The 21,735-nt window shown below is 43.6% G+C and overlaps 3 protein-coding genes and 2 long non-coding RNA genes across 7 annotated transcripts; 2 read left to right on the top strand and 3 right to left on the bottom strand.

Annotated features, from left to right (window-relative positions):
* Nucleotides 1–22: 22 nt before the first annotated feature.
* Nucleotides 23–2,205, bottom strand: LOC113587280 (phospholipase A and acyltransferase 4). The gene is given in 5 exon segments (XM_081707901.1): nucleotides 23–699; nucleotides 792–855; nucleotides 857–947; nucleotides 950–1,081; nucleotides 1,714–2,205. Coding segments are annotated over 5 exon segments (555 nt in total). The 5' UTR covers nucleotides 1,880–2,205; the 3' UTR covers nucleotides 23–597.
* LOC145653764 (uncharacterized) lies at nucleotides 951–2,954 on the top strand. The gene is made up of 3 exons (XR_014119960.1): nucleotides 951–1,086; nucleotides 2,228–2,360; nucleotides 2,813–2,954. It is a non-coding gene; the product is annotated as an uncharacterized LOC145653764 (long non-coding RNA).
* On the bottom strand, nucleotides 2,369–9,872 carry bgna (biglycan a). Of its 2 annotated transcripts, XM_035522067.2 has the most exons (8): nucleotides 9,385–9,872; nucleotides 7,133–7,409; nucleotides 5,922–6,034; nucleotides 5,466–5,679; nucleotides 4,056–4,166; nucleotides 3,791–3,884; nucleotides 3,273–3,411; nucleotides 2,369–3,107 (listed from the first exon to the last, which is right to left on the bottom strand). In XM_035522067.2, the coding sequence occupies exons 2-8, from the start codon at nucleotides 7,380–7,382 to the stop codon at nucleotides 2,910–2,912; spliced, it is 1,119 nt and encodes a 372-aa protein (XP_035377960.1). In that variant the 5' UTR covers nucleotides 7,383–7,409; nucleotides 9,385–9,872; the 3' UTR covers nucleotides 2,369–2,909. The 2 variants fall into 2 exon arrangements, with proteins under 2 accessions (XP_035377960.1, XP_026881683.1); XM_027025882.3 differs by lacking the exon at nucleotides 9,385–9,872 and having other exon boundaries at nucleotides 2,370–3,107; nucleotides 7,133–7,717.
* LOC145653765 (uncharacterized) lies at nucleotides 2,959–7,391 on the top strand. Of its 2 annotated transcripts, XR_014119962.1 has the most exons (4): nucleotides 2,959–3,098; nucleotides 3,766–3,878; nucleotides 6,983–7,065; nucleotides 7,260–7,391. It is a non-coding gene; the product is annotated as an uncharacterized LOC145653765 (long non-coding RNA). The 2 variants fall into 2 exon arrangements; XR_014119961.1 differs by lacking the exon at nucleotides 7,260–7,391 and having other exon boundaries at nucleotides 6,983–7,138.
* A 2,972-nt stretch (nucleotides 9,873–12,844) lies between the features above and the next one.
* Nucleotides 12,845–21,638, bottom strand: si:dkey-6n6.1 (extracellular matrix protein 2). The gene is made up of 10 exons (XM_081708015.1): nucleotides 18,777–21,638; nucleotides 18,492–18,617; nucleotides 17,762–17,901; nucleotides 16,983–17,508; nucleotides 16,038–16,153; nucleotides 15,305–15,437; nucleotides 14,968–15,125; nucleotides 14,672–14,811; nucleotides 13,922–14,248; nucleotides 12,845–13,648 (listed from the first exon to the last, which is right to left on the bottom strand). The coding sequence occupies exons 1-10, from the start codon at nucleotides 18,934–18,936 to the stop codon at nucleotides 13,471–13,473; spliced, it is 2,004 nt and encodes a 667-aa protein (XP_081564141.1). The 5' UTR covers nucleotides 18,937–21,638; the 3' UTR covers nucleotides 12,845–13,470.
* Between the last annotated feature and the right edge of the window lie 97 nt (nucleotides 21,639–21,735).

The raw sequence follows: 21,735 nt of genomic DNA, 5'->3' as shown, positions 1-21,735 counted from the left end.
CTCACATCCGTCTCACGTGATTTCAGTGACGTGACACATCCGATGTCAGTGACAAAGTAGCAACTTTGCAATTTTATTGGTGTTATTGGAAAATATCCATTCACATTCCAGTTACAATCTCTCGAGTTATTAGCAAATGCTGCCCACAAACAGCATCTAAAGACTATATGTATATTGTCAACAGTTATCCGGTCTAAATAGGCTATAGAGTCCCATAAAAAGAAACTGTGGAGAAAACTTGTAAACGTCATAAGAACATTGTAAATGCTAAACTATTGGGTCAAATCTTGGAGGGCTCAAACACTGCAGGGTTTAGTGTTCATCCTGTGGGGCTTACTGTTTACCCTGCAGGGGAAGTGTTTACCTTGCTGGGTTGATTGTTTACCTTGAAGGGTTTAGTGTTTACCTTGCAGGGTTTAGGGTTTGAAGATTATTTGAAAAGCTGTTTCAGGTTTGTAACAGAAATTTGACATTGCTGCCATTACTGCCAGCTTGTAATTAAAAACAAATATCAACAAAATTATTTATTAATTATTTTGCATATGAAAAATGTATAGATCCGCCAATGGCTTGGAACTCTGTATATTCTTGCCGCAACTATTCTACCATAGTCTCCGATTGTGAAGAGCACTGAGACACAATATTTGCAAACACTTTGGTTGCCTCTTCACATTTCTTGTTTTTGGGTTTCCATGGGATCTGGTTTAAACAAAGGCAAACAGATCAATCAGACTTAGAACCACATGCACAGGCCATAGGTCTGATGTCTCATCTGAGGCTTCTGAACTTACTTGATTGCACACTGCTATTCCATAGCGCACAAATGTGGTAAAGTGTTCACAGTTCAGGGAGAAGTTTGTAAGAAAAAAGCTTGTCAAGCAGAGCATCTCAACGGCACCTCATGTCCTCTATGGCAGAAGGGCTGAAAGAGTGCTGTATGTTGCTACCTGTGCTCCCTTGGGGACATTGACATCTAAGAGCCGCTGGCGACGGATTTTGGTCTCTCCAAGCAGAAGGTCACCACACAAAGGGAAAATTGTCTGCAGGTCGCCACGGACCATGCTCATGAGTTGTGACTCATCTGGGGTGAGTGGAATGATTTAAAATAGTGCAGAAAGTTTTCAGAGCTTTCACCATGTGCACAGGACAGTGATTTTGGGTAGTGACACGCAAAAAAATGCAAGATTAGGATCAGTGTTTGATTTCTGAAGGGTTAGAGTTAACCCTAATGCAAAACCTAACCCTAAATCCTAACCCAGTCAATGACTCCTCTTAACATACTGAATGTCCAGCAAAACAGCCAGTAATAGAAACAGAATGATGGATTGACTCTGTATTTGTTTTCTACATCTTAATATATAATGTAATATAATATAATACTTTTTGTATATACTAATAATTATAATTATTTTCTCACAAATAAGATGCTATACTAAAATGAAAATAAAATAAATCTCTTAGTTATAAATAAGAAATAAAGATGAAAAGGTAAATAAAATAAATGCAATAAATGAATAATATGGACACAATATCAAAGACGCGAATCCCTGGGCATATGGGCAGAGAAAAATATAAAAGTATTTAAGTTTACATTTTAATAATAAAATACAGCCAATAGCCTATTAGACTAGAACAAAATTTACTGCAGTGTCTAAATTTTGCTTTGTAATGTAGTTGGTTTACAGGCCATTATATATTTGTCTATATTCCTACCTGCAACAGCAAAATGTATGATGTATCCATATTCATTGTACACGCCCCAATGAGAGTAACCAATAGCATAGGAGAATTCTATCAAGTCACCGAACTGGGCAGTGTTTGAGAGCTCAGCAACCTGTACATCATGAAGGTCAGGTTTTGGGAACGAGTTTGACCACATGCACTACATTTGAATAACTTTTAAAGCATTTTTATCTATCTATCTATCTATCTATCTATCTAGATAGATACACACACACACATCGGAAAAAATCGGAAAATATTGAATATGATATTAAGACCATTTATGGCGAGATATTTAGGGATGTTCTATCTTAACTGCATAAATTGTGTAAATAATATAACCTGAAATATACACAGTCAGCTTTGTTTTTCCATCATGGAACATTGCTTTATAGTGTTTTAAAAATTAAATGCTAATTCTGTATGTTATATATGACTATATTTGAATGCGTTTTTGTGAACCCACCTTTACTTCGTCCATTGTATATGCTGTTTTCCATTGCAGGAGTAAAAACCTTGATGACACATTTACATAAATCTTATGGGCGGAGTCAAATCCAAACAAACGTCCACATGGTGAATCTAGTAAAACCTGCAGTATAAGATACCTGAGCCAGATGCCAGTCGAAACGCAAAAGGCAAGGAAACCTTTGGTTTATTCAAATGTTGCAACAGGGTTATCCCCCAGCACGCGCGAGTGTTTGATAAACGAACAGACTTATTATCTCAACATTAAAAAAATAATTGGTACGATGTCATCATCATTATAAAATCTTAGTCATTTATTGACATTGAAGCGTTAGTGTGCATCTAAATTAGTGTATAAAAGGTATGTGGCTTTTATCTGTAGGTGTAGGGCATAACAGTGACCCTTAACCAAACCATAATAAATCCCAAAAATTGCATTTGAAATGCTATTAAACAAACACAATGATTCTGAGCCAAAAATCATTTAGAAAACAAAGGTTTTGAAATAATATGGCACAAATGCTTGATTGTGATTAAGAATTTGATCAAGTATGAGCTGAACCCACTTCTGCTTCGCTGATCTGCATGTTAAACATGATAACTTCTCCTTTTCTTCCAGCAGACTGGGCATGTATGTGTGTGTGTGCGCGTATATGTGGGTGTGCATATATATGTGTGTGTGTGTGTGTGTGTGTGTGCGTGCGTGCGTGCTTGTGTATTTATTTCTTGTAGTTCCCAAACTGCACGGCCGTCCTCTCACTGACACAGCGGAACGTGGCTGGCTGAACCTCCCAGTAGTGGATGGGGTTACTGAAGAGACTGATGCCATTGTAGAAAACCCTCTTCATCCCAAAGCCTGTAGGACAGAAATCATCCAGCCCAATGGAGCTGATGTTGTTGGAGTGCAGGTAGACCACCTGAAGATGAAGAGAAAGCCAGCACAGTCACAAAATGTGTCCCACACGTGTAGAAATCACATCATAAACACATACAAAAATACTCACAAACACACACACTCACATCATACACACATACAAAAATACTCACTCACACACACAAACTCATATCATGAGCACACATACCTGCAAATATTTACTCTCAGGTAGGCCCGAGGGCACACTGGACAGACGATTGTTATCTAGGTGTAGCTCTCTCAGGTTGGGCAGATAAGACAAAACACCATGTTCAATGTGGCGAATATGGTTAAAACTGAGCCCAAGCCTAAACACACACACACACACACACACACACACACACACACACACACACACACACACACACACACACACACACACACACACACATTAGGGAGTTTGTCCATGCCACTGTCGCCCTTGCTCACTGGGGGCTTGGACTTGGACATTTTTAAAGCAGCTTTGTGACAACATCTGTTGTAAAGAGTGCTATATAAATAAATTAGATTTGATTTGACACTATAAGATACATTTTCTACATCTTTCTGTGGAGAGCAGAAGTAAATTAGCCCAAATTAAATTGTAATATGTTAAAAATGTATTACAGTATACACAGTCTGAATTTTTAATATATTGACATTTATTTCTTTAATCCTGCAAGTGTCCAGCAGAGGGTGCAGTCTGACCTTTGGAGATGCTTATATTGGCTGAGATCCTCAAGTTCGATGGCCTGTATTTGATTATGGTCCACATGGAGCTCGTGAAGACTCTCAGGCAAGTCTGAGAAGACAAAGTCATTTACCACAGAACAATGTAATAGAATAAACTGACCTAACAGTTTCTGTAGACAAACCAAATGTGTTACTTGGCACTGTGAAAATACACCCCTGTAAAGCTGTGGAATGCAAAATAGTTTATTTGCATATCTGTGTGACATATGGCCCCTATTACCTTTTGGCACGCCAGTGAGTTTGGCCTCAGAGATGCGCAGATAGTTCAGCTTAAGGCCAGTAAAGGCTCCAGGCTCGAAGCCACTGTTCTGTAAGGGGTTACGGCCCATCTCTGACAGCACAGAGACACAGACACAACACAGTCACAGCACAGAGATAGGCAGAGCAGAGACACAGACACAACACAGTAACAGCTCAGAGACAGACACAGCAGAAACACAGACACAACGCAATCACTGCACAGACAGACATAGCAGAGATACAGACACAAGACAGTCACACAGACACAGACAGGCACAGCAGAGACACAGACACAACACAGTCACAGCACAGAGGCAGACACAGCGGAGACACAACACAGTCACAACAGAGACACAGACACAACACAGTCACAGCAGAGATAGGCAGAGCAGAGACACAGACATAACACAGTAACAGCTCAGAGACAGACACAGCAGAAACACAGATACAACGCAATCACTGCACAGACAGACATAGCAGAGATACAGACACAAGACAGTCACACAGACAGGCACAGCAGAGACACAGACACAACACAATCACAGCACAGAGACAGACACAGCAGAGACACTGACAACACAGTCACAGCACAAACGCAACAGTCACAGCAGAGACACGGCAGAGACACAGATACAACACAACACAGTCACACAGACAGACACAGTCACAGCACAGAGACAGACACAGCAGAGACAGACACAGCACAGAGACAGACACAACACAGTCACAGCACAGACACAGACAACACAACACAGTCACACAGACAGACACAGCAGAGACACAGACACAACAGTCACAGCACAGAGACAGACACAGCAGAGACAGACACAGCACAGAGAGACACAGCAGAGACACAGACACCACAGTCACAGCAAAAACACAGCAGAGACACAGACAACAGTCACAGCACAGACACAACAGTCACAGCACAGAGATAGACACAGCAGAGACACAGACACAACACAGTCACAGCACAGACACAACAGTCACAGCACAGAGATAGACACAGCAGAGACACAGACACAACACAGTCACAGCACAGAGGCAGACACAGCAGAGACACAGACATAACAGTCACAGCACAGAGATAGGCAGAGCAGAGACACAGACACAATACGGTAACAGACACAGCCACAGCAGAGACACAGACACAACACAATTACAGAACAGAGATAGACACAGAAGAGACACAGACATAACACAGTAATAGCTCAGAGACAGATACAGCAGAGACACAGATACAACACAGTCACAGTACAGCCACAACCACAGAGACACAGCAGAGACACAATAGAATTATAGGGTCTGTACAGAGACTAAACATGTAGAGATATAACAGTAGTTTGTTAATTTAGAGAAACATACACACACGTAGTGGCCAGTGGCTCACCAATCACGTGCATGTTCCCCATCCCGGAGAAGGTCCCTGCCAACACCTTTTGGATGTGGTTGTCATGGATACGCAGCTCCACGAGTGAAGCGGGCAGGTTTCGTGGGATGGAAGTGAGTTGGTTATGGGACATGTAGAGCTTCTGCATGCGCTTCAATGGCAGGAAGGCACGTGGGTGCACTCTGGAGATCTGATTATTCCTCAAAACCAGGGCCTGCACACACACACGCACACACACACACACACCTGCTTCAGCTACAACTACACCTGTCTCAACTATAACTACACCTGTCTCAACTATAACCACACCTGTCTCAACTATTACCACACCTGTTTCTGCTATAACTACACCTGTCTCAGCTATTACCACACCTGTCTCAACTATAAACACACCTGTCTCAGCTATAACCACACCTGTTTCTACACCTTTATCACCACCCTCAGCTGGACACTCACATAAAGGTTGGTGAGGCCTTTGAAGTCTCCCTCTCTGATTTCTGTAATCATGTTGCACTGCAGGTCCAGTAAGAGTGTGTCGGGGGGAATGTCGTATGGCACATGAGTCAAACCTGCAAAACAACCACACAAATGCAAACAAACATTGAAATATACCTGAGGGAGCTTTCTGTGCTAAATGACAGTATGGGACAGAAATATTTCTTTCTTCACAAATAAACTAAAAACAAGTAAAACATTTTTAAACAGATCAAAATAGTCCTAGTCATTTAGAAAAGTTTTTATACTGTTTGGGTTATTCAAGTTCACTTGTAAACTTTTCAGAAAGCAGTAATTTGGGAAATTTTAGGTAATTCTCTTTAGGCTATGTGTGTGTGTGTGTGTGTGTGTGTGTGTGTGCTTATTTACATATGTGCAAGTGTGTGTGCACTAATGTGTGTGTATGTGTGTGTATATTTCACTGTGGTGATGTGGGATCCATTTCCACTATATAATTACCCTGCAGCCAACAACCATGGCTAACCTTAACCCAACCATCGCTCCACGTAGCACATCATGGAGAAGGAAAAAGGAAAGCGAGAGGGAGAGATTGACAGTGAGAGAGAGAAAGATGGAGGGAAAGAGAGAAAGACAGACAAAGATTATAAAGAGAGAGAGAAGAGGGAGAAATTTATTTTATGCACATATTATATGACACCATCTAATAACAAACGTCATGTGCTGGTGTTTCCACGGTAACAATAACTTTCCAATAACGACTTTTGAAGCTCATCATTTGCAGTGAAAAAGACATCATTGTTTATGGCATATTCACTGCAGCGCAAAATAACCTGCCGCTCAGTTGTCTGACCACACGCAACACACCTGCTATGTAGCCAATACTGAGCCTGGCCACAGGGACTGTGTGCAAACATCCCTGTCTACCAGAAGTCTGATGTGGTGGCCAATGTCAGTTAAATGCTTTTGATTTTAATCCATCAGACTCTTTTAAATGCTCAGCATCGGACGTGATTTAAACTTTTTGGACACTCATTTCATGCCGTTCTGGTTGAAATGTGTAGGGAGGAGGGTGACGAGGTTTGGACCTGAGAGAGCCGCATCCCACAGAATGCTGGCGTAATCAGCACCTGCTGGGGTGTGCAGGGTGAGTTAGCCTGCTGTCTGCTTCTCTTGACACCCCTACACATCACACTTCGCTCTATCTTACCCACCGAGATCCGAACACTGGACCACTCGGAGCTGACACACACAGCCAAAAGGACACGTGGGATGATCTGGTGGAGACACCTCTTCAAATGCTGACCCTTCTTCTTGGTCCTTCATCATTGTCATCATCAGGTCTCTAACATCAATGTCCTTGCCAAAATCCCAAAATCCTCTCTGCTGGAAGGGGAGGGCTGAACAATGCAGTAGCAAGCTGCTAGTAGATAGGAGCAGAATCGTCATAGCAACAGTCGTCATGGCCAATGGAGCAGAGTGACGTTTGAACTATAAGAGACAACAGAAAGTGAAACATCACATTACAGAAAAAAAAGAATGAAGAAAGAAATACAGAAAACAAAAAGGAATAACAGTACATCATTGTGGGTTCCTCCTCTGTATTTCAGATGATCAATAAAGGCTATCCAGCTATCAAAGCTCACTATAGAAAATTGAACTGAACTTTAATATTAGAAAAGCATCAGTGTGCCTCTCCAGTGTGTTTCATTTTACTCAAAGCAAAAACACAAGACCACCAGGACACTACAGTGTCACAGATTTAGTGTCTGTGATTTAATTAGTGTAGAATAGTTTGCTATTATTAAAGAAGTGACAGAAATAAACTGTTGAACATAAAGTGAGAATGTCCCACTTAAAACAACACTTGGGTCATAACTTTATCACAATGTTTGCTTTATATTTCTTTCTGGAATGGCCACCATGGCCTCTGATGTATCCAGCTGGGAGGAGAGTCTCAGAGAGTCTCAGGCTGTTGTTAAATGTTCAGTGCCTGACTCCATCATTCTGCGGTCTCTGTTATGAAGTACAATATATGAACATCAAATCACAGGGTGTGATTTCAACAGTGTGGACTGTACCAAACCAAACTCAGACAGCCAGACAGGAGAACTGTTTAGATGAGACACACCCACTCCGTAGAACATCTGCAAATGTGTGTTTGTTAATGAGCCATTTCTGCGCTGTTTAACAAACACCATGGTGATCACAGTTTCCCAGAACTGCAATACTCAGCAATGAGTAGTTCTCTCCTTTTGGTGTAATTGCAGCAGAATGATCTTAAACTCTCTCATACACACACTCACATACACACTAAAAACAAAAAATACACTACGCACACTAAACACACTTCACACTCACAAAAACTAAACACAATTCACACTAACTCACTATCTGAATACAGTCCATAAACATACACTCTCAATACACTTCACACAGGCACTCACACACTCAATATACATCACACATTCACACCCCCTGAAAACACCTCACAAACACAATCTGAACACACTTCACAAACACACTTACTCACTCTGAACACACTTTAAAAACACACTGAGACGTGATACATACGTGACATTGAGTCACTGATACATAAACATACTGATACACTTCTAAATTGTTTGGTTCTGTTATTGACACATCCATGTGCCACGTGTTTGTATCTGCCTTTGCGTCCCCCCCTGTACATAGTCTCACATGCCTGGCCACAGAAAAGCGCTTCAGCCCACACTGATGTTTTGGGGTTTTGGAGAGCAGTTAGACCTGTTACCAGCCCTCGACTGTAACAGGTCCAGGCAGATAATACATTTATCAGAAACAATGCATAGAGCATACAGAGTGCTGTCTATAACTACGTTTCAAAAATGCTCTTTACAACGAAATAATATATTCTCAGAGTGCAGACTACGTTGCATCGGAGAGACAGCCCAAACCCCGAATTAGTTGGTCTGTGATTATATGATTGCAGTCTTCAAATAAAATGTATATTTGGTAGCGGCAACACTCGCGCGCTATTCAGGTAGGATTTTCACGCGCTTCCCAAATCCCCGGTTTCCACCGCAACAGGAACATCCCCGCGCTGGTGCAGGTGTGCAGCTCCGGTAGAAATCATACCCTTCAACCATGACGTCAGAACGCGCCACAAATTAGAGACTAAAGACAAAGATTCAGTCTGGGGAGAAACCGACTCAACGTGTCAACAGCTGGCTATGTTCAACAGACTGTAAAGCCAACTAACAGAAACGTAATTTGAACTCGAAATGCATTTAAATGATCTGTAGTTTTACACGAGCTGTTAGCTTTGTAAATCAGCTCTTAAAAACCACATTATATGTGCTAAGGCATTTGCGCGCTACTAAACAAGTGTGTGGGACAGCCAGAGTAAAAATGCTATGACTTCTACAGGTGGCTAAAGACATCCAAAAACTCGGATCTAATCGTGGAAAACAATTAGTTTACTTACCTGATGTAGACTAGGTGGAGAAAAAAAAGATGTGGCTGTAATTTCTTCTACTGATGTTCGCCTGTAGTCGTTAGAGCTTTCGCATTGTTTTGGGTGAGTTCCCTGTTAATCCGTGATGGCCAGCGGTATCAGAGGAGAGGCCTGCAGCTCAGCGCCACAGGACAGCTACCAGGAGCGCAAAAGGGCATTTCTACACAGGCTAAACTGTGCATTCTTACTTAGACTTTCCCTCCCACGGGGTGTGTGTGTGTGGTTTGATGACGTATAAGAAGTCATTTTCAAACCTGGCTCAAGAGTTCAGGGCTGTTAAGCACACTTCCCTGCTATTCTCACTATTCTTATTTGTCCTCTTTTCTTTGCTTTGGATCAGTATGAGAAGTAGTTCCAGAGAAATAGGTGAAAATCTTGCTTTAGAATCGAAAGATTATTTTTGCAGAATATTGAAGTTTGAGCAAAATCTTTAACAATAAAAGCTCTTTAAAAAGTAATTGTTTTGGTCACTAATAATCTTCAGCGCATAAAGACACCACACCATGCAAGCTTTTATATATATATATATATATATATATATATATATATATATATATATATATATATATATATATATATATATATATATAAACACCTTTGGACCATCAACAGTCTTGTAACTTTAGAACCCCATGGAATGAATGTTATGATTTAAACATCTATTTTTTCATATATACAATGGACCTAACCCCAATCCTACCCTAACCCAACACTAAACCTATCCCTAATCCTACCCTAACTTTAACCCAACCCTAACCCTAATCCTACCCTAACCCAACATTAAACCTAACCCTAATCTTAACCCAACCCTAATCCTAATCCTACCCTAACCCTAATGCTAATCCTACCCTAACCCTAACCCAACATCATCAGTGTAACATTTGTATAAATGTCAATAACAAGAAAGGTGAGACAGTCAATGAAATGTACATCAAAACGATTGAAAGGTGTGTAAATCTCTCCTATGGGACTCAGCTGGTTTCTGTCATATCTAGGAGACAGGAAGGGCTGTCGCCATTCACAGTTATAGATTACAGCCAATCACTTTGATGTTTGATCTCCCTCAAGGTTCAGTTCTTGCCTTCCTCTTGTTTACCCTTCGCTAAACTTGCCGTCACTAGGACAAATTATGCAAGAAATCTGCATATCATGGCTAGGTTGCTCTTCCTCCTGCTCTACACAGCAGCAACTGTGGTTCCATAGAATGACTGTGTCAAAACATAGAGCATATTAACATCTGGATGCACTAATAACTGAATATACTTAAAACAAGATATCTGTTAAGAATCAAAGAAGAAAGGGTTAAGATTAATGCATACCTAGACACAAGGGCAAGTTAGACATCTTACGGTTATAAGAGAATCAGAGTCTAGCATTAGTGAACATATGTAACACAGAAGGATAGTGATGTAGACGCAAGCGTTGAGAAGAGCGAGCTTTATTAGGGGCAAATCCAAAATCAGGATCTTTAGAACAGTCTAGAGTCATAGCACCAATACGAACAGATCCATAATACAAACAGGAAAGCAGAGAGCGAAACAGGCAAACTAGCTAGCACAGAGTATGGGCTTAGTGCACACAACAGATACTAGGACAAATGACCAACAACATAACCTGGGAAACACAGGGTTTAAATACAGGACTAAACAGGATTCAAACAAGGAGCAGCTGGACCTAATAGAGGGTGGAGACTTGAAACGAGGGACAAAAACCAGGAACCAAAGCAAAGACACAAGAAAGTAACCAAGGGAACAGAGACGAGACAGGTAACCAAGGGAACAGAGATGCCAGGGAGGGGCCGACTGTGACATCATATTCCACAGTCTCAAAAATACAGCTAAATATAGAGATTTCAAGGCCAGACCAGATCTAGGCAGACTTGTCCAGCAGGCAGGACCATCGCAGTGGCCTCCTTACCTCTAAACCCTAACCCTAACCCCTAACATCTAAACCCTAACCCTAACCCAGCACCAAGAGGAACTCAGAAGGGCCCAAATATTTACCACTTTTAAATACAGACTGAAGACACCTGTGGTCATCTTTGCGTTTGATTAAATTTGTGTTTTAGGTTACTGTGAATTTATTAAAATTATTTCCTTTTATCCTTACTTATTTTGTAATTTTTTGTTTGATTAATTTGACCACTTTAAGCTCCGTATGCTTGTATTCTTGTCTATGTAGCACAATTACTTGCATGAAATGTGCACAAAATTAAACTTTCCTTGCCTTAAGGTGCAATGGTTTATAAGGGATGCGCTGTCCACACTACAAGTCTTGACCGTAATGCAACCTTAACCCTAATATAATATAATCCTGACCGTAAAATAGAATTTAACCCTACTCCACGCCCCGGCGAATCGATGCAAAGCAGCGCTGTGAACGCGGGTCCGGGAGAAAAGCCTGCAGTGAAGTCGAAAATAAACGCTTCTGTGGCACTGCGTCACCACTTAAAGAGGAAAACGGCCCAGAGCGCGCGAGGCTGCCAGCGCCCGCTGCAGCGTCACGAAAACGGGAGCAGCGAGCAGTGCTGCCCACGCGCCGTAGGCACGCGCTGCATTTTCAGATCCAGATGCACCCGTCGGTCCGCCTGGCCCCGAATGCACGTGATAAAAATGCCGGTAATCTTTTTCCAAAATAAGCCAACATATTCCTCAATGAAAAGACGTTTACGTTAGAATTTGTTTGTCTGTCTGTTGGTTTAATTACATTAATAGCCGTGGTTAGCTTTAAATAAATCCGAAGAGCCTATTGGACGTGTTCCCAGCATTTAAAATAACTCTCCAGACTGGTGACGGGTTCAGACGTAGTACGAACAGAGGTGATACAGTGTCAACGTTTCAGAATAACAGACCCTAACGGGTGTGGGGTGCACGTCCATGTCGCACACATTCACAGCCACACAACGTCCCGCGCAGCCACGAGCACCTTTGGCTTATGCATGGTACTGAAAATATGGCAAACATTTAATAACTCACGCGTTCAGCCTATAGGACACTTACATAATTATTAATGAAAATCAACAATCAGGTGATAATGAAGTTGTTATTTATCACAGCGTGTATTAAGGATAAAGTATACACATAACCTGCTCGCTTTGGTAAGTCATCCCCGCGCACACTAGCACGGAGGACACAGACAACAATGTAATCAAGTCTGCGGTCGAGGCGCCCAGAAAAAGACGAGCGTATCATTTTCACTGTGAAACACCATTCATCTTATTTTAAGCGTAGCTGGCTGTATGGCTTGAGATTTTAAAAATAAGGTGAGCTATTGTGTTAGATCAAATGAAGGGCGTATTCTCAGACAACTGTTGAAAGCAGTGGAAAACCGTGAAAGGCCGTAAGAGATATTTAGATGTTCAGATGTTTAAATGGTACACCAGTCACGTTTATCACCGTACACACGAGATAAGATGGGCAGAATATGAGCCTTTCGTGCTAAACTGTTTATTGGCACAGTAAGTCCATTGTTGCCAATGACATCGCACAACATTATAAACAATGAAACTGTCATTTTAAGAACAATTCTTCAGCAACATGCAAATATACTCCATTATTAAATATAAAAAGGCGTGTGGTGTAACCTAAATGCATTTGATAACGAGATAAATATTAAAGCTCTACCGAGGGACTGCAGTAGTCATAAACCCTGTAAAAAATGTCTGAACAAGGACCAAGTAGAACATCCCTGTAATATACAGTATATTTATATCTGGATTGATTAAAAAGCTACAGTAATAACCAAATAAAAGCATGTGTTAGACTCAAACGAAATAAATCTAGACAGTACGATCAGGTTGTGTCCTAGAACAATCATAGGAATGGTCCGAAGCCAGGAAGCAACTAAACAGTTTAAAAGTTATGGGTAGTTTCCATGAGTACATAGAAACCCTTATTTCATACACCTGAAGTACTGGGTGACTAAAATATTACTGCATCACTGACACCATCTGAATTGCATCATTATGTAACAGAAACTGATGGTGGGGTTTGGTGGGTGTGGGTGTGGGAGTGTGTGCGCCCCGGTGTGTGTATCTGTGGGCATGTGTAGGTTTTACTAGTAAATTTGTTCGTGTCTTTGAGGACGCAGCAGGACGCTGTGGTAGTTCCTGATGCAGGAGAGTGCTGTGGGTGGGACCAAACGCCGATCAATCAGGTTGTTCTCCAGATGAACAGAGAGCAGGGGTGAATCTTCACGAGCGGTAGTGTCACACAGGGCATTCATGGACACAGAGCTGTAGGGAGAGACACAGCAGACCCTAAACACCAACCCAACACTCTCAGCATGAGGTCTAAAACAGAGACATTAAACACCAACCCAACACTCTCAGCACAAGGTCTAAAACAGAACCTAATCACCAACCCAACACTCTCAGCACAAGGTCTAAAACAGAACCTAAACACCAACCCAACACTCTCAGCACAAGGTCTAAAACAGAGACCGGAAACACACTTACCTGATGGTGTTTACCTGATGTATTTGTAGTTAGGATGTAGAGTACACTTACTTGATGTAGTTGTGGTTGAGGTGGAGGACCTGAAGGGTCTGGAGCTGTAGGATCCCGCGCGGGATGGCCTGGAGCCGGTTGTGATCCAGTAGGAGTTCTGTGAGCGAGTGGTACAAACCCAGGAAGGACATCTCGCTGATGCCATCCTCCCGCAGACGGTTGTAGGACAGGTGGAGGGAGTCGAGTCCCGGCCGCAGGTGGCCAAACACGTAGGCGGGGATGCGCTCGATCTGATTATGATGCAGCGTGAGCTGACGAAGGCCCGCTGGTAGGAACGAAGGTACATGCACCAGTTTGTTGTGGGACAGATCCAACGACTCCAGTTTACTGCCCAACAAAACAGAACCAGACATGACTCACTGAGTCTGCAACCATGTCGCTACAGAAGCACTATAGAACAGCTCTCCATTTCCGTAGCGAGAAGTTGTGAAGATACCAAGATGCGCTACTAATTCTGTCCACAAGATGGCACTTTAGCATAGAACTGTGTAATCAGTGGTAGTTAAATAATGTCACTCATGTCAGATTCCCTTTACCTAAGCGGCAGCTGTGAGAATGACAGGTGATGATTTAATGATGATTAAAAAATATAGGACCAGATACGTGGTTAAAAAATATAAGACCAGGCATGTGGTCTGAGTGTAGGTGGATACTCACATAATTCCCCTTCAGCATACTCCGCTCCTACTCACTGGATTCATTCATGCTCAGCTCCTACTCACTGGATTCATTTCCTCCTTCTCAACTCACCGTAAGTGTATCCAGGCTCTGGGTGCAATGCGGTCTTCTCGTATTTTGTTATGGCTGAGGTTCAAGACTCTCAAGTTCACTGTCTTATTGAGGAGTCCAGCATGCACAACCTCAATCCTGTTATCAGAGAGGTGAAGCTCCTGTACACACACACACACACACACACAGGACAGGAGTGGGGAAGTGGGAGAGGTGATGAAGAGAGATTATAGTTCTGCACTAATTACTTCAGTCATATGCTAATATGCAGTGCTGAGTAGAGGTGCAGTGTGAAGGCAGGCGACTGTACGTGAGACCTGCAGTGAGGCCGGTAATCCGGAGGGAATGGCTCGGAAGTCGTTATCATCCAGCCTCAGATAGATGAGTTTTCCCAGCGTGCGGAAGGCCAGCGGAGAGACGTTCCCGTCATGAAAGTGATTGTCCTCCAGCTCCAGAGTGAGCAGCTGAAACAGACCTGCAAACAAACACAGTTTCTCATATGCCACTCTGCTCATCATACACTGTGCTCATCACACCCGCCAGTGTGTGTATATGTGTGTGTTGTGATGGCGTTTGTGTGTGTATGTGTTTTGTGATAGTGTGTGTGTGTCTGTGTGTGTGCGTGTGCATATTTGCATATGTCTGCATGTGTACCCTTAAAGGTGTGTGGGGTTAGTCCACTCAGTTTGTTGTCGTTGATCTTGAGCTCCAGCAGTGAGAGGGGAAGCGGTGGGATTTTGGTCAGGTTGTTTCCATCCAGATTCAACCTCCGCAGTTTGGTCAGATTCTGCAACAGTACAAGCCATAAAGACAGTTTGTCCAGGAGACCGACTCTTAACACTACAGACTGAGGCTCTGCTGAGAGACAGACTCTTAGCACCCCCTGTTTAGCGCCCCCTGTAGGTCAAACACAAGCCTGGCCCTTAGCCAGTTGAACTCCTGTGTCGAAGCTCTACACCACATTCCAAAATCATGAGTCATGTAGTAGCCATCCTGCGCGATGCAGTAATTGTCCTCCCACTGAGCCGTGGAGGACTCTGGACGCCAGCCCCAGGACACGGAGTCTCACTGATGCAATATTTGACTGGAGAGGATCCTCACGCAAAGGTGCCAAGCAGCAAAGCTCATGAACACTATGCACTCGGTTTGGCCGCAGTGTGACTGTTGACTGGAACGTTTCTCCTGCTCAGTGCAGCACCAAGGTGAGATTCACCCCAGCTGACATAAACAGTCTGTGGGAGAGAAGACCCTGCAGGTGCCTGCTACCATCAGGAACAGATTTCACAAAGCTCCAGGTCTCAAGTCCCTCATCACAGCCCTCCAGAACAGCAGATCACTCAGTCCACCCAGGCACCTGTCAGCACCATCTCCTCGCCGAGCAACTCACCCGGAACACATCTACACCCAGAGACGCGTCATTCAGTTGGTTTTTGCTCAGGTCCAGCCACTCCAGGTTGGGCAGGCCAGCCAGAGCCCATGTGGGGATTTTACTGATCTTATTATCTATGACAGAAAAAAACATGAATAATCTCACTGTTAAAGAACTAGTCAGTTTGGTGTTCAGTGTGGTCAGTTTGGTGTGGTTAGTTTGGTGTTTGATTGGGTTAATTTGTTGGGGTTAGTTTGGTGGGATTAGTTTAGTGGGGTTAGTTTGGTGCTTGATTGAGTTAGTTTGGTGTGGTTAGTTTGGTGTTTGCTGGGGTTAGTTTGTTGGGGCTAGTTTGGTGTGGTTAGTTTGGTGTTTGGTGGGGTTAGTTTGGTGCTTGATTGGGTTAGTTTGTTGGGGTTAGTTTGTTGTTTGATGGGGTTTGGTGTTTGCTGGGGTTAGTTTGTTGGGGCTAGTTTGGTGTGGTTAGTTTGGTGTTTGGTGGGGTTAGTTTGGTGCTTGATTGGGTTAGTTTGTTGGGGTTAGTTTGTTGTTTGATGGGGTTAGGTGTTTGTTGGGGTTAGTTTGGTGGGGTTAGTTTGGTTTGGTTGGTTTGGTGTTTGGTTTGGTTAGTTTGGTGTACGGTGGGTTTAGTTTGGAGCATGACCCTAATAGGAATCAATAGAGTGAATTAGAATGTAATGTCTGCTGTAAGTCTCCTGTCCTACACCTGTTCACAAAGTAGACACATACATACATACACACACACACACACACACACACGTTTGCATACTGGACACACACACACACACACACACACGTTTACATACTGGACACATACACACACTCACACACAGACACACACACACACAACCACACACACTCACCTGTTCACAAAATGGATACTCATCTCCACCTGTTCTCTAACACGTCCTATAACCCGAGTCTACAGGTGCACCAGCTCACCTGCCAGGTAGAGTGCCCTGATGCCCGGGTCCTTCAGCAGGGGCAGGTGACTCAGCCCTGTGCTGCCACAAGCGATGAGGGACTGGGACATCAGACAGCCAGTTGGGAGAGACGCCATGTGAGGGTAGGGGTGTATAACGCGTTGTCCACTTCCTCGCTGGCTCGCTGCAGGCTGCCCAGCAGGTGGGGCTACGTACTGCCTAGTGGGAGGAGTTACAGGTCTTTTAGGCGGAGGTAATGCTGGCCTTGAAGCAGCATATGCTGGTGGTCTGTTAGCAGACAGAGCTCCCCACTGCCTGCTGGGGCTGTTTAGGATGGTACGATCATCATCCTCGTCATCATCAATGTCACTGTTGTCATCCATGTAATCATCGTCGTCATGGTCATCAGTGTCAAATCGCCGTCTTTCCATAAACCTCACTCCACCGACCACATGGTGCTTCCTGTCTGGCCAGGCTGGTTTGGCAGCAACTTCCTGGCTCTTCTTCGGTGGTGGTGCTTGCTTCTTCGGGAATGCAGATGGACGCTGTGAGAAGAGCAGACTTGTTTAAACTCACGGGGATGTACGTGAGAAGCCCCCGAGACAGAAATGAGGCCTAGTCAAAAGGAACCAGAACATATTCAAAGTAGCAGTGAATGACTGTTTCTTACTGAGCAGTTAGCATTGTTTACACGTTCGTGCACATTTGAACGCACAGGCGACGTGTACAGTAGGTACAGATACAGCGGAAAGCACTGGATTCAGTGAGGCTACTAGGGCTGGGAAATTCAGCACGTACATCTGCTGCTGTTACTGCCCCCATTGTCGTGGGTGGCTTCACTCCCACTGGACTGTGCTTCCCTTGGCTGGCGCTGTTCGGCTCCTTTCCCTGTGGCGGTTTCTGTTGCTGGACCACAGGTCTGCTGGCACGCACAGTTCCTTGAGCAGAACAAAGAAGAGAACATTCACACCTCCCACAGCACTGGGCGCACGGAGCTTTGGATCCTGTGTCTGTAGTTTCTACACCTCTGACCTGTGTCAAACTGACACAGCCCTCACACGTAGACCTGCTCAGCACAAACTCTTTACAAGAGTTCGCAATATTACACGTTTCTTTACTCTCTGACTAATCGGCAGGGTGAGGGGGACAATATAATTAGCGCTTTGTGTCCTGTGTGTTATCTGTGTCCTGTGTTCCAAGTTGGTAACACAGTGGAAGAGCAATAAGTTACTACAATTACTACAACTACTATTAGTACCACCACTACTACTGCTATCACTACTGCTATCACTATTATTACTATCACTACTATTAATACCACCACCACCACCACTACTACTAGGATTACTTTTACTACTATACCACCTGGAACTTAATGGTGAAACTCTTTATAAACAAGAAATCAGAGAGACTTTGAGAGACTTTCAAAAAGTTAGGTGATGAATGTTTATTCGTATGTGTGGATGCATATGTGCTTGTGCTTGTGTGTATGTGCGCATATGTGTGTGTATGTGTGTAACTCCTGTACCTGGGCAGGCTATTGCATGGCAGTGAACTGCTCCATTCCTACACCTGCACACACTACAGGGATCTGGAGACCAGGCAGCTCCCTCAAACAGAGCTATACCATTTACCAGGCACGGCGCATGGTGCACTGAAACACACACACATACACACACACACACACACACACGCACACAGATATAAAATAAATGCTTTCATGGTTACACAGTATACTAATGGAACATTTATTCCAAAGTAACTGGCTCATCATGCGTCACACTGTTTCTCTGAAAATGTAAACAGCTCTCACCTGGACGGGCGGAGGCGCTGTATCCACCTGGACGGACGGAGGCGCTGTATCCGCCTGCTGCAGCCACAAAGCCACTCTTCGGCTTCTCTCTCCTCTGGCCTGTCTGGTGGCCGTCCGCCAGAGGCACAGCCACTAGGAGACACACAGCAAGCCAGTACATGCTGAGCGTGGGCCAACTGCTCCAGAGAGCCAGGCGTCTGCAGGGTTCTGTGCAGCTCACGCTCTGAGAGGCTCTTATACTCGCCGCCTGTGCAAATCCACCTCACCTCCACACCTCCACACCTCAGGAACCGACAGAAAAGGCGAGAGAGGAGAGACAGACAGAGATAAATGGATAGAGGGGAGAGAAGGAGGGAGAGAGGGAGTGGAAAGAGAAAACACAGTCAACAAAGCTGTCCGTTCATTTGCCTCAGAACTCCACCATGTGCCCCCCACCTTTCTCCACCTCTCCTCCAACCTGGAGTCAAACCACCCGCTATTAGCACGATGGCCACAAGAAAAACTTTATCTGTGCCATCTGTGTTTATCCTGATGCCAGGCCGCTGATTTTTAGAGTGCTTCAGCTTTACTGGAACCTAAGAAAAGCCCATCTTTAAGTGTCTCTTCACCACGGGCTCAGACAGGCTGGCTGGTGGAGAGAAACCCGTGAAACTGAAAGGCTGCTTTGTGTTGTATCAGGGAGACCACACGCTTGGGAAATGCCTGGTCCCTTAGCCCCCTACCAGACCATGCGTCTCACCTGGGGAAGCCACATTCTCCACCACTGCAACTCCTACAACCTCTGCAGCGGTCACGCTGCACCAGCATGTGTCTCACGTCCTGATGGTTTTCATGAGGGTAAAGTTAAAGTTATAAGTTTAAATTATTCGAGTATAAGATTCAAGTTCATGTCATTAGAAGGATCGTTTCAAAAGCTGCAGTAAATGAATGATAGAATTTGTTTTTGCAAACATCTGTTGAAACATTGAAGCTTCTCCCAAACAGATGAAAAACATGGTGTTTGTGTTTCTAACACTAACATGATGTTTGTGTTTCTGACACTAACAATGTGTGTTTTGTTTCTGACACTAACATGGTGTCTGTGTTTCTGACACTAACATGGTGTTTGTGTTTCTGACACTAACATGGTGTTTGTGTTTCTGACACTAAGCGCAATTAGTTACTCCCCCACGTGCCCTCAACGTCCTGTTATTCATTCCAAAATAAAAATCCAAAATGCACCCTTAAATTAAAAAAAAATAATTTAAAATGTCTAAATACCTACCTCTCCTACAACTTCCTGTTTAATGATTTTACATGTTGACATAGTCTAAAAACAAAACTCTAAACATGAGAGCCAGATTAGAGCAAAATTACACCTAGCACCTATTATATGACAGACAGCACTGAGTGGTATTTAGTGACTTAGATCCACTGTTGTGAGGTGACGTTTTGGCAAATGACTCCAGACTGAAGCTCCATAAATGTGAGTTCTGCTCTAAAGTTATGAGTAGATGACCTCAACTCACCCTTGACACCAAACAGAACAGTTAGTTCATTTTGTTCATGAGTTGCTGAGAATCAGTGTTGACTGGCTCCAAGACACACACGCAGCAGAGCTAGACATGTTGGAAGCTATCTGCTCTGCCTGACGACACCCTGATAAATGCATACATGTGTGCACTGCAGATCAGTGTGGGGCTCTTACACCATGAAGCTGCATACCGAGTGTGTCTGTATCTGGTGTGTTTGTCCCTGGTGTGTCTATATCTGTTGTGTTTAGATCAGGTGGGTCTGTCCCTAGTGTGTCTATACTTGATGTGTCTGTACCTAATGTGTCTGTTACTAGTGTGTCTGTACCTGGTGTGTCTGTACCTGGTGTGTCTGTCCCTGGTGTGTCTATATCTGTTGTGTCTTTCCCTAGTATGTCTATATCTGTTGTGTCCATACTTGGTGTGCCTGTCCATGGTGTGTCTGTCCCTGGTTTGTCTATATATGTTGTGATTATGTCTGGTGGATCTGTCCCTAGTATGTCTATATCTGTTGTGCCTATACTTGGTGTGCCTGTCCACGGTGTGTCTATATCTGTTGTGTCTATACTTAATGTGTCTGTACCTAGTGTGTCTGTCCCTAGTGTGTCTATATCTATTGTGTTTATATTTGGTGTGTCTGTCCCTGGTGTGTCTATATCTGTTGTGTCTATACTTGATGTGTCTCTACCGAATGTTTCTGTCCCTGGTGTGTCTATATCTGTTGTGTTTATATCTGGTGGGTCTGTCCCTAGTGTGTCTATATCTGTTGTTTATATCTGGTTTGTCTGTCCCTGGAGTGTCTATATCTGTTGTGTTTATATCTGGTGGGTCTGTCCCTAGTGTGTCTATATCTGTTGTTTATATCTGGTTTGTCTGTCCCTGGAGTGTCTATATCTGTTGTGTTTATATCTGGTGGGTCTGTCCCTAGTGTGTCTATATCTGTTGTGTTTATATCTGGTAGGTCTGTCCCTGGATTGTCTATATCTGTTGTGTGTATATCTGTTGTGTCTATATCTATTGTGTTTATATCTGGTGTGTCTATCCATGGTGTGTCTGTCCCTGGTGTGTCTATATCTGTTTTGTTTATATATGGTGTGTCTGTCCCTAGTATGTCTATATCTGTTGTGTCTGTACCTAGTGTTTCTGTACCTAATGTGTCTATCCCTGGTGTATCTGTCCCTAGTGTGTCTGTCCCTGGTGTGTCTATATCTGTTCTGTCTGTACACAACCAGAGTGACTGGCTTTACTGCAGACACAAGACTTCTCATGTTGGGCTGATTATGGGCAGATGAGGGATCACACTCAGCCTCTGTGTGTTAGTATACAGTAGTCTCTATATACAGAGAGAGAGAGAGAGAGAGAGAGAGAGAGAGAGAGAGAGAGAGAGAGAGAGACACTACTCATATACTTCCTGATACTGAAGCTATTTCACGTCTGAATATTATCGC

This window comes from Electrophorus electricus, chromosome 25 (assembly GCF_041902795.1).
Source record: "Electrophorus electricus isolate QZ-2024a chromosome 25, ASM4190279v1, whole genome shotgun sequence".
In the NCBI taxonomy this organism is placed as follows: domain Eukaryota; kingdom Metazoa; phylum Chordata; class Actinopteri; order Gymnotiformes; family Gymnotidae; genus Electrophorus; species Electrophorus electricus.
Note: the sequence above shows the minus strand (reverse complement) of the source record. Positions and strands in the feature narration are given on the sequence as shown.

Coding starts and splice junctions, on each gene's coding strand:
- bgna (XM_035522067.2), bottom strand. CDS start 7,382: ATGACGACTGTTGCTATGACGATTCTGCTCCTATCTACTAGCAGCTTG. Junction 5,680..5,921: donor AAGGCCTCACCAACCTTTAT/GTGAGTGTCCAG, acceptor GTGTGTGTGCAG/GCCCTGGTTTTGAGGAATAA. Junction 3,108..3,272: donor CTGAGAGTAAATATTTGCAG/GTATGTGTGCTC, acceptor CTTCATCTTCAG/GTGGTCTACCTGCACTCCAA.
- si:dkey-6n6.1 (XM_081708015.1), bottom strand. CDS start 18,936: ATGTACTGGCTTGCTGTGTGTCTCCTAGTGGCTGTGCCTCTGGCGGAC. Junction 18,618..18,776: donor CAGCGCCTCCGCCCGTCCAG/GTGAGAGCTGTT, acceptor TGTGTGTTTCAG/TGCACCATGCGCCGTGCCTG. Junction 14,249..14,671: donor AGAGCCTGGATACACTTACG/GTGAGTTGAGAA, acceptor TTTGTTGGGCAG/TAAACTGGAGTCGTTGGATC.